We start from the raw sequence: 16,241 nt of genomic DNA, 5'->3' as shown, positions 1-16,241 counted from the left end.
GGTTTCTTCTCCCTTAATAAACTATAATAAGAACACTGTTTCACACTACTATAGGTTATACAGTCAAGTTTCCCACATTTGTGAAAATCAGAAGTCAAGATAACAGGATACAAAAGATGAACTATAACCATATAAAACTTCCATCCTGATCATAATGTCTCCCCTCCTGGTGCAGTCATTGGGATACGTTGTCTTTTGATCTGCCCAATACAGGGGGTTTTTAAGTCTAAACTGAGGGTCATAAAAATAATGAAAACAGAATATAATTTGAAGACTGTTTTGGAAACAGTATATAAAAAAGATTTGGGATGTTGGATATGATTGAGATTACAGTGTAATATTTGATTAAAGGGATTAATTTGGGGATAAATAATTGAAAGAACTGGATAGAAACATACATATTATCTCTTTTTAGGCACTTGTGCAATTACCACTGAAATTCTGTGTCTAATTTTCCTTTTTACTGTTCTAGAAGGAAAGGGAAAAGTTGGAGATGATTCAGAAAAGAAAAATTCAAATTACTGTAAGCCTGGAAAATAGTTGCATTAAGAGAGATATGAGGAAAACTATTTAGTTTATTTTAAAGTAAATTAAGGTATGAATCATTCAGAGTGACTAAATAAATCTATGATGAATAGGAGCATGATCACAGAGAGCTCTACAGTCTAGCACGGAGATTTGATGACTTGAAGTTAAAGGTACTAAAACTTAGATGAGGAGTAGAGTGCAAGTTTTCCATTGTGTGGTTAATTATCCTTTGGAAGAAATTATTTAAGAGTGATGACAAGTTTTCCATCAGAGGAAATTTTTCAGTCAAGATTGGAAGTTACTCTAAACAATAAGCTCTATTTCAGTCACTGCTACTAGACTTAAAGCAAGGAAAAGATCAAAGAACACAACACAGAGAGTTAAACCATATGACAATGGATTCTTTTGAACCTCTAATATAGGTTTACTGTTAATAAAATCAGGGATGAACCAAGCTGAATGGAAATTAGGAGGGCTGAGCTACCATGTAGCTGCAACAGAAGCTGGAGCACATGAACAGAGCCAACTGCGGAAGTTACAACTTGGAATACCTACTAAATCAAACTACAGTATCCACTCTGCATGCCTCTGAAGTCTAGGGAAGCTTTGGAGCCCATCCAGATCTGAACTGTGCTGCCCAAGCCCATCTCTTCTAAATGACAGTTTTGAATCTGTAAAGGATTTTTAGCCAAGCCCTTCTAGTTGTGCACATCATAATGAAATACAGAATGTTGAAAACCTCAATGTTTGCTAATATGAAACAAGTAGATCTAGCAAAACCAAAACTTTTGCAGCATATTACTTAAAAGTAAACAGAAACAGTGAGACAAATACAGTAAAAAAAGTATTTAAATTCAACATTCTCTTCCAAGACTTAGGATAAATGCAGTTGAAAATCACAAGTGAGAAAATACATCCAAAAAGAATGTAAGAACTACTTCATGAAGTTTCAGATCAGTAACTCACATCTCTTTACTGAGAGGGTAATCAGGCATTGGAACAGCCTACCCAGAGAGGTGGTGGATTCACCATCCCTGGAGGTTTTTAAAAAGAGATTGGACGTGGCCCTTAGTGCCATGATATAGTAATTGGAGTTGGATCAGGGGTTGGACTTGATGATCTTGGAGGTCTTTTCCAACCCAATCTATTCTATGATTCTATGATTCTATGATTCTATGATTCTATGATTCACTTATCTTTTTTTTAATTATTGTTATCATTTTGACTTCAGAGGAATGAAATGTGTCTTGCTTTAATAACATATTTTCATCTACTTTGAAAATATGTCCTAGGGTATAAAATATTGTAACAATTTCTCAAATGTTTTCATAGGGAAATGAGTTTATCCACACAATCAAAACAAATTATTTGTTTTTTAAATCCATTTGATATGACTAAAAGACTACATAGAATATTCCACAGCCCAAAAAACCGGTTCTCCTTTTATGAAATCTGTAGTCTTTTCACATACCTTAGGCTTTGTTATTTCCTTTGCTTTGTATAACAAAAACTTGGCAGTAGGTATTTTAAGAGAAAACTTATCTTTTTATTATTTTACATAAATGCAGAAGTATATCACTAACGTGAATAGTGATGTCTCTTCTTTTGAGGACTGCTTCTCCTACGGTGAAACTCCACTTCATATAATAATACATAATTCCCTTATCTTATATGTATAATCGTTGGCATATGATTTTAATATAGACCAGATTTTTAAAAAATAAACAACTTTTATTTTTCTTATACTAAATAAAAAATAGAACTGTATATAAAATATATATATGCATTTTATTTTTTTGGCTTCAAAAATGAACACACCACTTGAAGTGTTTTTTATGTGAAACCACAATAAAATATTTTTCATATGTGCTGAAGCATCAGTTCCACAAAATAAGAAATATTAGTGATGGTTTCAACAATTCTTGAAGTTATCACTACAGCAAGTACTGCAGTAGTTACAGCATAGATTTTAACATGCATGGAAATAGTTACCTCTCCATTAAGTTGACATAAAATCTGCATCATGTTGTTATACCGTTTGAAATCTGATATGTTGGATGCAAACAGACTCTACTGGCAGATCAACAATCAATTTTAAGGCTTGAAATTAAACACAGACTTAGTTAAAAATGTACCTCTTTTCCTCTATATTGGTATAACATATATATCCATAAATTAAGCAAAAGTAAACCAGTATCACCATTACACTATCAGTAAAACATCTTCTGTGTACTGTACGTGTAATGTCTCTGTTATGATACTCAGAGCTCACAAATGACAATTACAGAACTACTCACAAGATCGAATAAGAATGAAAATAAAGGAAAAAACAGAAGCAAATAAAGACACAAGCCAAAATACAGTTACCAAGGAACACACAGGTTCAAACCATCATTTTGTTTGATAGTTCTGCAATAACAAAGAGGAAAAAAACCTGTTAGTCAATGCAAGCTTTCAACAAATGAAACTAAGAAAGCCAAAAGCATTAAGGGGTCTTTTTTTATGCATTAACCTCTACTATTTTCTACTAATTATTACTTAATATCAGTGATGGTGTAGTGAATGCTCTGCCTATGCTAAGGACATAATTAACTAGTCAATAAGTACTTAGATAACTTAGATGTTTTCACACTAGATGAGCTTAATGGATTTTGCTCTTTGGTGCTGAGAGAATTGGATGCTGCCGTGACAAGCTTGTAGAACCGTAGATAAAAATCTGTTATAAATGGAACATAACATAACTACGAATATCACAGTGTTACCAAACAAAAAAGCAAACTTTACAGAGAGACTTACAACCAGATTTGTAAGATACAAGAAAACATTCTTCTTTGGTTTGGTACTGATTAAGTACTGTGCTCATTCTAGGTATCACACTTCAAAAAAGATATTGAGAAAGTTGGTAAAGACCAGAGGACATCAAACTATCTCAAAAGTATGATCTCCACAGAAAAATGGAAGGAACTGGAGAAGCAGAGAATAAGGAGGTGGTTTAAAGAACAGCTACAATGGCAATCATCTGTTCACCAGGTCCAGTGCAGGTAAGACAAGAAATAATAGGGTTAAATGGTATCAAGGCTGATCTATGCAAGGTAAATAACTAACTAACTAACTAACTAAATAAATAAATAATGGTAAGGATATGTGAATTTTTGAATATATTGCTTATAGCAGTTATGAAAGGTCCAGAGCTTGAAAGAAAAGACAGAAAAATAATTGTCCAGAAGACACACAAAGAATTGATGCTGGTTTGGAGGCAAGCAGATGGAGTCAATGACCTCCTACATTCTGCTCTAGTCCTATTTTCTCTTATTTATTTTTTGTGAACTTTTACTCCAATGAAATTTTGCTAAAATTAAGTGATTTTGATATTTCCTTCTTTTCTTTACAAAGAGGACTGAACCATAATAGATAATACGATTAGATACAGAGAATAGCTAGTAAAATAGACAGGCTTAAGATTTCAATAGCCTGTGTCCCATCCTAATTAAACCCTTCTCAGTCAATACAGAGCTTTAAGTGTTGAAATGATGATCTCAGTTCAGCAGGAAAGAAAAGATACAAAATTTCCTCTAGAGTCATCTCTGGAAAAGGTAAACACCATTAAAGGTTTTTTTGCAGATGATCTGCCAGCAGACAGAAGCATTAGCTCTTTGGGCAAGGGGGTCTGCACAGGAGCTGTGCAGGAGGCTGGGGGATATCTAACCTGGTACAGCCCCACTGCATGGCACTCTGACCCCTCCTGTTTCTCCTGCCTGAACCCTTTGACGTTGTAAGGGGCATAATTAGGCCACTTTGCCTGCTACAAAAGAGATCTGTATCAGATTTCAGAATTGTCACAACTGACACCAGGGAAAGGGCAGTTTTAAGAGAAAGGCACCACTCATACCTGGACTCGGGATACCAATGCCCTTTGACAAAATTCCTTCCTGATACTGCCCAGGCGCCTTTTCGCAGTATCTCTCTTCCCCTCTTTCAACCGAAACCTAAAGGCCTTACTGGAGTACAAGTAATAAAGGTACTAACAACATTATAAAGAAGATTATTCTAAATTTGTTGCTCAATTTGTAGTTAAACAAACATACATGCATGGAAATTCATAAACATTACAATAAAGTTACACTGCATTTCAGTTTCTTGAGAGAATGCAAGATTAAATAAAAAGACAATTATACAGTTTTTGGCTCACAAACATCTCTATAAATATGGTACCTATTTGAAGGGGGGTTTAATTAATTTATTTAATTTGCATTACGATTTAGAGTGAACATGACTGGATGCAACCAGAAAATGAAATATTGTTTTACTTTGCATGGCAATATCAAGAATGGATTTTTTTCTGTTATGGCTGAAATTTATTTTTCCCGAGTAAAAGTTAATTTTATTTCCTGTAGTAGGTAATTCCTGGATAGATAGATTAATGTGCATGTCTGCGATAACATGTCTGTGACTGAATAACAAGAAAGAAAATTGCTGTTTCAGGGCAGTTTTGTCATTCTTCTGTATAATAATACCTCGTTTTGATTACGAGTATATATAATCAGAATGCAAATTACAATATACTTGACAAAACTAAGAACAAAAATACCAATTCAACATATTTTTAGAAAATACTTAACAAACAAAATATCAAAATGTGATATCCAAAAGAAAGTACATCAAATTATAGAAACCTTTATTGTTATACCAGAAAATTTTTAATTAAAATTCATTAATGGAATGAAAAAACTTCTAGAACAAAAATATTGTTTAAATGGAATCCCATCCCAAAATATCATTACAATATTGTCATTTGTATAAAACAAGAAATCCAAAATAAACAGTAAAGTATGAAACAGAACTCTTAGTTTAATACTTTGTCAGTTTTTTATTTTCTGCTGAACTTGACTCTCTCAAATCACAGACCTTTTGTAATTTTTTGGTGGAAAAATAATTCAAAATTTTAATAAATTTTGATAATGCTTAATGAAAGACTGAGTATTGCAGTGCAACATGTATAATATGCTTCAGCAAGACAGTTTTTCTATGCTAGTGAATCTCTAAACACTCTGAGTTTTGTTATGGTTTATATATTAGTTCCAATTTTTCCTTTTAGTTTATAAAACATACAAGCTGCAACTTGTTAAGACATGAGTTATGGACAAGTATAACTGAGTTATGGAATAATTCCCTGACCCACTTCCTGAACCTTCTGGTGTTCTTTAGCTACAGCCTGGCAGTATGTAAACCATACAGATTAATATAAGTAAAGCCAGTGGAAAATCACAGGCATCATAAAGTCTCAAAATCCAAAACATTCACACTGAACTACAACAATGCACAGAAGCTGCAGTTTTAATTGCAGATTAATACCTTGACCCTGACCCTACACAGTGGCAGAAGTGACATATATGTCATGACCCAGATACAGTGAGTATAAATTGTTGTATTTTATGAAATTGAAAAGAGTTTCCAAACAAAAGAATAAGTCTATTATTTTCTGCACGAACCAGAAGGTTTTGTTAGGCAACCATTGATTCTCCCTTGAAAACTCTTCCAAGACATGGATTCATTCCATTAGCTTTCCTTTTCTGATTCATAGTAACTGGATTCTACTATAGAGAAGGCAAGAGCCTAACAGTTCATGTGCAAACATATGATCTTTCACTTCACTGGACTAGGAATAATAGAGTATATTTCCTAGTAACTTCTCAAACCTCAAACTTGGAAGGAAGTGAAGTGGTGACCCCAAAACCACAGAAAACCTGGCCAAGGTAATATATATCTTAACAGTGCAAGTTTATCTTCTACTTCTTTGTGAAAGTTTCAGTTTAGGAGTGTATTTTTTCCCCAGTTGCATCTGGACAATTTTGTAAAGACATTTCATCTGAGGAAAATAAAGCATATATGTTTTTTAAAAGAACATGCTAAAATTAGAAGGAAATAGAATTGAATGAGAAAAGACTCTAGGATTAAATTTAAAAAAAAATCCTACATGAACAGCACTGTTGTTAACAGTATTTTAACACTGATTTTCACACTGTAAACCTTAACTGGAGACTTTGAGATGAGACATATGCTGTCCATAATACAGATGTACCGTCGACCTTCTGTGACAGCATCAGACCTGCCTAAGCAATTTTGATTTTGCCTAGTACTTGGCTCACAAAGAGGATAAAAACCTTAATCTTATTACAGATATTTTAATTTTATGTATCCAACTAATTTGGGAAACCAGTGGAAGTGGATCTGAGGAGAAAATTTAATGAGGTTAAACTAGGAAGGACCTGTGCCTCTATAGACTACTGGAGAGCTCACACACTGTTGAAACAGCAAAAACATTTGAAACTAGCAAAAAAAACGATTTTTCAAGACAATCAAAATAATAGCAATAGTTTATGAAAAACTAAGAGACAGGTGTCCTCTGGAGAAATAAACTTAAAAACAGGGCTTAGTGAGAGAATAGAAAAACAAATATAGATGAAGACATGGCTGCAGCACAGGTTTGCCTCTGAAATAACTGTGTAGAGTGAGCTGTGAGTGAGTCTAGTCAATGTGGAACACCTAAAAACAATGAAGAATATTGTTCTCTCTACTTATAATTCTTTGTAGCTTTCAGACACAATTCTGTTCTAATTCTTTAGGAAAGATAATGATTTGATTATCTACTCCATGAATATAAAGCCTGAAGTTGGATTCAGACAGCTCTGGCAATTTACTATTATTTTACAGGTACTATAGTTACAGTGTCAAAACCATAGTTCATTAATTTAATCACCTGCTTTCACAATAGAATACAATCTTGCAGAAAGAGGAGAATCAAACATCAGTTATTTTACATTCTTTTCCTCAGTCCTTTATGTTTGACATACTATCTTCTTTCTCATCTTTTATTGAATTCCACTTTTTGCTTGCTTTTTTTTCCCCTTTATTTTTAAATTGTCTTTCATCTCATCAGCTATGAAACTCTTAGGAATGTGTGACCCTCTCAACATTAATTAAAACCCCACTACACAGAAATTCATCAGAGTTGGTGTTAATGGTCAAAATTCAATTGGCTGCCATGAATTTTATATGTCTCTTGTGACAAGGAATGATTGTTTGTACAGTATTTTGAGAAGAGAGCTATTCAAGTGCTTCAGAGTTGCCAATTATAATAATAATTTGAGAGTTCACCATTTGCCAGTATTTCCTACCTAGTAAATTTATCATAAAAGTATTTCTTTTTCCTGATCAGCACAATCTAGGTTGTTAGAAAATACATATCTTAACTATAATATGCAGTTTTCCTATATTTTTATTTCCTTTTTTTTTCAGTAATCACATTCTTCACTGAATTTTAAAATAAAATCTTGGCTAACACTGGAAGATGAGAGCAAGAGATGTTCATGAACAGTAGAGAAGAGAGCGATATGAAGGCTGACAGGTTTGCCAAGGCTGACAGGTTAGCCTAACATGTGCCTAGAAACACTAGCAGGTGGCATATGATTATGTCAGATACATTTGGTATTTTCTGAAAAATAACAGTCTACCACTTAGCCAAACTACAGGAAAATTTATTTTCATTTGAGTAACCTTCAAGTTACTCCACCATATACTTCCATCATGGAAGGGGAAAGATTTATTGTTAGACACCCTGCTAAAAAGATCAAGTAAACTCCCTGCAAAGTTGGTCAGTCCTGGAAAAAAAAGGCATTACACAGTGTCAAAAGTATTTTATATACAAAAATATTTTACACACAAAAATATTTTACACACACATATATGTGCTTATTTTGTATTTAACAGCTATAACATAATCTCATGCAAGTCTGGCTAATATGATATTATAAAGAAAAACATGCTACTTCTTATCCACAGATAGTGGAAAAAACAGCATGATGTGCAATATATGTTCTACACAGATGAGGTACTTTGACCCCTGCTATTAGATTCTGACATTTGCATCTATCACACATATAGAGCCAGATTTCAAGACTACAGACTTTGTACTCGCAGTTCTCTGTGCAGTTTGCTGTTCAGGAAGAACATCCACAAACTCCAGAGATTCTTATCTATGACTATCAAAAAAATTTTGAGCAGTACTACAATGTGCAAAATAAACAAATGTTTGGTACTTCAGTATATATCTACATGAACCTCTGACTTGAGATCCTCTACCTTAGCTCCTGGTAGAGTCTCCCTGTGTCATTTCACTGTCTGTTTGATCTTCTGCACTTCTAACCTGCATCTTTCTTCCCCAAGAATGCAGGACCCACTACTTCCTGCAAACCAATACACAGCTGCATGTTGCTAACTGATAAATTTGAGTTTTCTGAGAAGAGAAAATAAACTGTGCCTGTGGTGCAGAGGCCACACTACATCCTCCTGGCTCAGGTCTGCCTGTACTGTAAAAGGGAAGCAGAAGTTATGGGCAGTAGGTCTTGTCCAGCCAACAATCACTGCACTGCAGTGAAAAGAAAATGAGAGAAAAACAAGAGAAGAAAGAAAGAATGGAGAGAAAGAAAAGGAAAGAGGCAAAGGCCAGAAGGAATATTCCTGTACGTTTCTGCCCCTCTGGTCTGTCCGACATCTTTATGTAACCCCACTACAGAGGGGCCTCCTGCCAGCTACAAGAATGTTGCTTGAACACAGCAGCCTTCCAAAGGTCCTGCCAAAATTCAGCTGTGGAGCAGCCCTGAATACACCCGGTGTATCCTGCAGGTTTTGTGCCTTTTCCTTGACCAGAAAATGAGATTTCATTGAGTCATGTGACACGATATCCTTCCTTCCAAGCCATCCACTTCTATGCAGCACCAGGGCACATGGGCACGTGAGAGCTGATACTCAATGTCACAGTCAGGGCACATCCTCCGTGGCTCCTGTGATGCGCTATTGCCTTTCCCCAGCTCCTGGACCTGGCACAGGATGCAAACAGCTGGGGACAGACATCAGATTTGTCCACCTCTGATTCCAAAGTGGAAAAGAAATACAATGCTGTTCTGGGAATGAGGTCTTTTGCACTGGAGTAATTACAGACAGATATGAAATTAATGGATTTTTATGTGAAGTGTGAGATTTGACTGCTTTCACCAGCATACGCCTGAAATACAGCCAAAAGTAGAACGACTTTCCACGTAAGAAACTGAAGGATGAATTCTGTAACTTCCATGGTCCTGCAGAACTCTATCCAGAGCTAACCCTGGCAAAGGTGTACACATAAATCATGCCCTTACAGGGAACCAAGATCAAGCAGTACAAGGGTTTAAGGGATTACTTCTAGAGACTGGAGTTATTACTGGCAGTCACCAGCCCCAATTCACCTCTCAGCATCTCAGTTTTATCTCAAAAACTGGCAACAGCCAGTGCTCATCTGTGGGCAGCACAAAACCCTGCTCTCATCCTTTTTCTTTCTCAATTTTTTTTTTTTTTAGTGAGCCATACAAATTCTGCATTTCTACCTGACGTTCCCTGTTTCTAGTAAAACGATAATTGAATAAGATTATTCCTTCATCCTATTCTTAAGATTTTTCTTAAAATGTCTTAAAATTTCCTCTAGAAATCCAATACTTCAGAAGCACAAATTTAATAAGTAATGTCAAATATAAAATAGGCTTTTCTGGGTGAATCTCACTGTTACAAACATCAACAAAGCACTTCATTCCAGTTTCATCTACTCTGGTCCTAAAAGATACCTAAACACAAGGTCATAACCAAGCTTGCTGATCTCTCTTCGCTGCTCACTGTTAAATCGATGGGGAGACATGGAGAGAACACACATGTTCCTTCTTCTGTTTCACAGCCCTGGGAAGCTTGAAGGTAGGACAAGGAGCCAGACCACAGAAGCAGCTGCTTCCCAGCGGAACAATTCCAACATGGATACTCTTTCCCAGAAAGGAAGGGGAGTGGAGAAGGGCAAAAAGTCAGAAGGGAATTTCCCCTGTGCTGGAATTTTCTCTCCATGAAGAGGTATACAAGTACAGAGGCTACAGGCACAACTCACAGAATCCAGCAAGTTTGGTTTATACAAAAAGCAATTGCCTTTTTAACATTTAATGAGATTCTAACATTGGTATAAAAACTACATATCTTTCAGGTTTTATGGAAGTTTTTTTCTCTGTAAATTCATCTTTATAGAGTCTTGCTGAATTATGATTCACATTTACTTTAGCAGATATTAAAAAATGGTTGCACCTACAAATTATTATATCTTCTTGGTATCTCAAACACCTATTGTTTAAGGCATTTTATTCATTTGTTCGGATGTGCAAACAATGCATCCAACCTTTGAAGACACACAAGCCCTGTGCTTCTATATAAATAGGCTTGTAGATACTTAAATAACACAGTCATAAATTTATTTTCTCTTATGTTGCATCTGTCATGAACACTTGCCTACATGAACAACAAGAATGCCAAAAAATCTCCTAAGTCTGGCCAGAAGTGCAGTATTTATACTTGAATTAAAACGAATTCCATGTGCAAGCTGAAGTAGCACTCCATCAATAAAACATTTCAACCACTGTCTGTGGTATGGCACTGAGGCATCTCTTTTCAGCTTTATCTGACCCCAGGGAGTTCTTGCTTTACGTAGTTAAGAATCAACACAAAACTATTTTAAGTACATCTTCAAATAGTTTGTTTAATTTGTACCTAATTTAAAGAACTATCTGACGACTCAATGTGCATGAATACATGAGCAAGTATACATCTGAATTTTCAGGACAAAACCTTTTCATATTATGGAATTTTGTATTATAAACTTCTTAACAGGTACTCGCAATTTGATCAGAAATGCTCCTCTTTCTTCTTCAAGTTCCAAACCATTAGGTAGTTTTGCTTGTTGACAGCTGGAACAAAATATACCAATTTCTGAAAGAGAGGTACTTGAAAAATATATTTTCCTATTTGCCATTATCAGTCTTTATTCAGAATGGTTTCATGCAAATGTAGATACGAATTTCAATACTGAATAAAGTCCAATACTAAAATCTAAACACGACTATGTGAAGAATCTAGAGAGGAAAGGGAGTTTGAGAATTATGTAACCAGGAGACAAGAGACTTGTCAGTAAAGAGGGTGGTACGCAAATGGGCCAATGAAAAGACTACTGTGAATTCATCAAGAGTAATTAATTTCAAACATCCTCTCTAGGAGGACCTTGTGTCTTTACTAAAAAGCAGCATGGTTGTTTCTCTGAGCTCTCAGAAAAGTACAAAGAGATGCTTCATAACACAGACCAAAGCAAGTTATTAGCAAACTGAAAGATTTGAAAACAGCATCTTGAACTGTAATTCCATGCAAATAGGAAGATTCATGCAAAATGTATACATTGTGTGTTCAACATGAGGAATAGCTGAGCAAGTTACATGCTCAGTGTTACACCAGATTACATTTGCAAAGTGTTATTTTACCACTGCCAAAATGACAAAAATATAGAGGTTCAACCTAGAAAAGATAATGGTAGACAGACTCGTGTTATACATGTTTGTTTGTGTCTCTTTGGCTACAACCACTAGCAAGGCTCCACCTACATGAACTGAGAGCAAGCAGTGCCTACTCTGAATACAGTTTAAGATCGAGTTACTCTTCCACAATGGTCAAAGGACTGAGACGAGACAAAGCTTTGCTTACGCCTCACAAACATTTAATTGTAGACTCATAGAATCATTAAGATTGGAAAAGATCTCCAAGATCATCGAGTCCAACCTTTGATTGAATACCATCATGTCAACTAAACCATAGCATGAATTGCCACATCCATTATTTCCTGAATACTTCTATAGATGGTGACTTCACCACTTCCCTGGGCAGCCCATTCAATCACTTGACAACTCTTTTAGTGAAAGAATTCTTCCTGATGTCCGGTCTAAACCTCCCCTGGCGCAGCTTGAGGCTATGTCCTGTCATCCTGTTTCCAGTTGCCTGGGAGAAGTGACTGATCCCCACCTGGCTACAACCTCCTTTCAGGGAGCTTGCAGAGAGTGATGAGATCTCCCCTGAGCCTCCTTTTCTCCAGGCTAAACACCCTCAGCTCCCTCAGCTGCTCCTCATAGGACTTGCACTTTTTTTGCTTTACCAAATGCCAGTACCATCATTTTATCAGTTGGATGTGTGTGCTCTGTACTCAAAAAAATAAACAAGCCAGCGCTTTTATTAGTAACTTCACAGAACATAAATTCCAGTGCAAACTTGTAAAGGAATTTCTCCTGAGGGAAAAACATAATTAGAGTTTTCCAGAATAGTAGAGGGTTGTTGGGGTTTTGATGTGTTTCAGACATATTCAGAATTTTAACTGTGTATATTTACAGGTTCCAAAAGATTTTCAACAAGTCTGTGTAAAAACCTTTCTTTTTCGTTTGTTTTAGAGGATGCCTGTTTATCATACATTTTCTTGTCCACTAAAGCGTCTATCCAGACACAAGACCATGTTAGAATTACTTCAGTCATGCATTAATCATAGCTGATGAAAGACTTTAGGCAACTATTCAGTTTTAATAAAAACTCTTGAAAGTTATTATCCACATAAAGAAATATCTTGGAACGTGTCATACAAAAAGCAAAACAGAAACCAAATAATTAATAAAGAGATTATACCATCTTAAGTTTTAAATAACACTGAACAGATGGTTTAATCTAAATGTCTATATAAGCCAAAAATAGCAGATGAAAAAAAAAAGTGCATGATAGGAAAGTCCATAGTTCCAGGATTTGAAGATACTGCATAGCAGGGCTATTCGAAAATACATGGAAGATGGAAAGGATGAGGAGCTGACTCCTCAACCGAATCTTTTTTATTTTTTATAAAATTTATCAACACTTTTTAATTACCTTTACATATTTTGCAAGTTTCTGAATTCCCCAGTACTCAGGTGATAAGTCAGTGACTCCTTCCTGACGACGTATAGGATGTTCATCCTCCTCACCCTCCGAGGAACTGTCACTAACATCTTCTAAACTGCTTGATGTTTTACTAAAAATGAATAAACAGGAACACCAACTTTAAACAGCTAGAAGCTAATACGGACAAGCACATTTCAAACAGGTATTACCACAGTGCCTAATAAAAGAATTAGAAAAATATACAACTGACATTATCAAAGAGTAAGTATGGTGATATTTACTGTAGATAGGGGAAATAAAAATTTTTTAAAAAGAAGGAAGAAAAGTAAGTAACCCATACCTTCCTGGAGCTCGACGAATTTTAAGAGATTTAGAACTGGCACTGGATTTCGGTTTCGGAGATACAGTACTACTTCTCCCTTCTTCAGTATCTTTTTTTGAAGCTTTGTCACTAGATTTGGGTCTATTAAAAAAAAAAAAAAAAAAAACACAACAGAAATAATTTTTTCCAGAACATTCTTCAGCAGATTGTGACTCACAGAACTGATTGTCTATGCATTAACAGTTTTGGATGGATTCTTCTTCAATGAATGTGGCTGGTTGCTTTTTGTACTCATATAAACAAATGAATTTACTATCCTCTGGCAAAGACTTTGAGTGCTTAGCTATGTGGTGTATGAAGACGTCTCTCTCTCTGTTCTGAACTGATCTCACTGGCTCATTTTCATTTGATGCCCTTTATTCTTGTCCTAGAACAGACAGTGACTAAATGTTCCCTGTTTATCATCTCTGGTCATGATTTTCTGTATCTTTCTTCTTCTCCTCTAGTCATCTTTTTTCCAGGCAAAAGAGTTCTAGTCTGCCTAGTTCTTCCACACACTGACATGTTCCATAGCTTTGATCATGCTGAATACATCTTGCTTTCCTTATATTCCATAAGATTCCTAGGCTTAGTTGAGTACAACAGCTGGTGCTTTTTTGTCCCTAACTTACAATGTTATGAAAGCAAAATGTCTTTTCAAGCCTGGGCTGGTCAACTTATCACGGTCACAACAATAAAAGAGAATATTACTCATGATTACAGCCAATTTCACTACATGTAGACTTGAACAATGACTGGGGAAAAAGGTTAGCTCTTGCCCTGGGAAACCATTTTTTTAAATTGATGACTGTAGGTCAAATCCTAAATCACTTAAAATGTTTCTTGCAATGTCAATGTGAAGACTTGAGAAGATACTGACTGGTTTTTGTAGGATGGCAATCAAAGGTTTTTCTTCAGATATTCTCCTTCCTCCATTAACATGAAATCAGGAAGCATTAAATCAAAACAGAATTCTGATTTCAGAAGAAAAATCCAACAATATCCAACATATGTATACTCTATTTTGGGTATTATCTCAAGATCTGAGATAATCTCATTAGTGAATGTTGTGGCTAAGCAGAGCTAGAAAACTGGCTCATATAATATGAAATCATTAAATATTGGTAGTAAGAAGTAAGAGCCATTCCCATTTTCCATCATGAAAGTGTCGTTTAGATTAGATTTTTCTACTGTCTTGCTTTAAAAGGCATTTAACATCAAAAATATTATGATATACCAGTACTGCATACAATTGCAAGACATTTCCCTGCCTTGCTGTCGAAATGACATAACATCAAAGTTGTTGCATGAGAGAAAAAAACCTGAGAACTCTCTTCTTAAAAATTAACGTGTAACAAGTTTTGTTTCATTGCTCTTAAGACAATAATGCAGACTGCACCATGCAGTCCATTAGCACAGTTTAGAGAGATCTATAGACAAATTCAATTCTGAAGATAACTACTTATCTTGGGGAAGCAGAAGGCCCCGTATTTTTCCACTGCATAGTTGGTTGTAACTTCTTGCCAATGGATCTTTTCCTTGCAGAACTTTTCACTTTCTTTTCTGTAGAATCATAAACATTCTGGGACTGGCCAGAAATCTCAGCATCAGCACCTTCCACGTACTGGTAATTCTTCTCATGTGCTGGTTCTTTAAAAAAACTATATTCCTAATAAAAGGAGACATGGTTTGCCAGTTATATTGCTATATGAATAATGAATATGAAGCTATAAGCAGTTATAAGCACAATTCCAGGATTCTGTGCTTAAAAATTGTATGATTTATATGTAGAATTAGATTCTAAACACAAAGTTGTATTGTCTTAAAAAAAAAAAAATCCGGAAAGCAGCAGTTACCACGTGCAAATTAAAGTTTTTTAAACAAATGAAGTAGCTAGATTTGGAACTTTCCGAACATAGCTGAAATTTAGGTGTTGTTCAGTTTCTAATATGTCAAATAATTTGTGACACAAGCACTTTTATAGAACCTAATTTCAAATGAGTTTTAAGATCTAGTACTGCAAAGTCAAGTCACTCTGTTTCCAGTGTATCATTCACATAAAAACTACTTCCCTCTATATAGGACTTACAAAAAATTCCCACAAAAAAAGTAATGAAGAAAATAGCCTATCATAAACTGCTAGACTTCAGTTCCAAGTAATTTAATTTGATATAGTTTAGAATTAATATAAACACATTCCTTTTCATTTTTTTCACGTTCTGTCTCTCAGGACAAAACATTGTTGAACAAGACACATACAAGAATGGAGTTGAGTGGCACCTACCAATCCTTCAGCTGTCTGTGTCTAGTACCATGGCTGATCAAAAACATGCAGAACAGAAAGGACTCTTGTCAACTCCTATTCTCCATTGGAACATATTCAATTTTTACAGGAAAGACAGCATACGATCATTACTTATTATATTATTATTGCAGCTGTCACTACCAGATAGGTGAAGACATTCCTTTAAGTATCTGATTCAGGGCAGTTTTTAGGAGGCTGTCACAGTGTGGTCTGTTTTTCACCAGTCCCTGATGTGAATCGGCTGTT

The 16,241-nt window shown here is 35.3% G+C and overlaps 1 protein-coding gene across 7 annotated transcripts in view; it reads right to left on the bottom strand.

Annotated features, from left to right (window-relative positions):
- The window catches only part of ARMC4 (armadillo repeat containing 4), an 84,765-nt gene that overhangs the window by 56,973 nt on the left and 11,551 nt on the right, over positions 1-16,241 (bottom strand). For all 7 annotated transcript variants that reach the window (XM_027889704.1, XM_027889708.1, XM_027889709.1 and 4 more), the window contains 3 exons: positions 15,161-15,359; positions 13,670-13,796; positions 13,318-13,459 (listed from right to left, as the gene is read on the bottom strand). In XM_027889704.1, coding sequence (XP_027745505.1) covers positions 13,318-13,459; positions 13,670-13,796; positions 15,161-15,359 — 468 coding nt within the window. The remainder of the gene's footprint in view (positions 1-13,317; positions 13,460-13,669; positions 13,797-15,160; positions 15,360-16,241) is intronic.

This window comes from Empidonax traillii, unplaced genomic scaffold (genome assembly GCF_003031625.1).
Source record: "Empidonax traillii isolate 1590-97213 ecotype Southwest subspecies unplaced genomic scaffold, ASM303162v1 scaffold270:size1067046, whole genome shotgun sequence".
Classification (NCBI taxonomy): domain Eukaryota; kingdom Metazoa; phylum Chordata; class Aves; order Passeriformes; family Tyrannidae; genus Empidonax; species Empidonax traillii.
The sequence above is the reverse complement of the archived record's forward strand: the minus strand, read 5'-3'. Positions and strand labels throughout refer to the sequence as shown.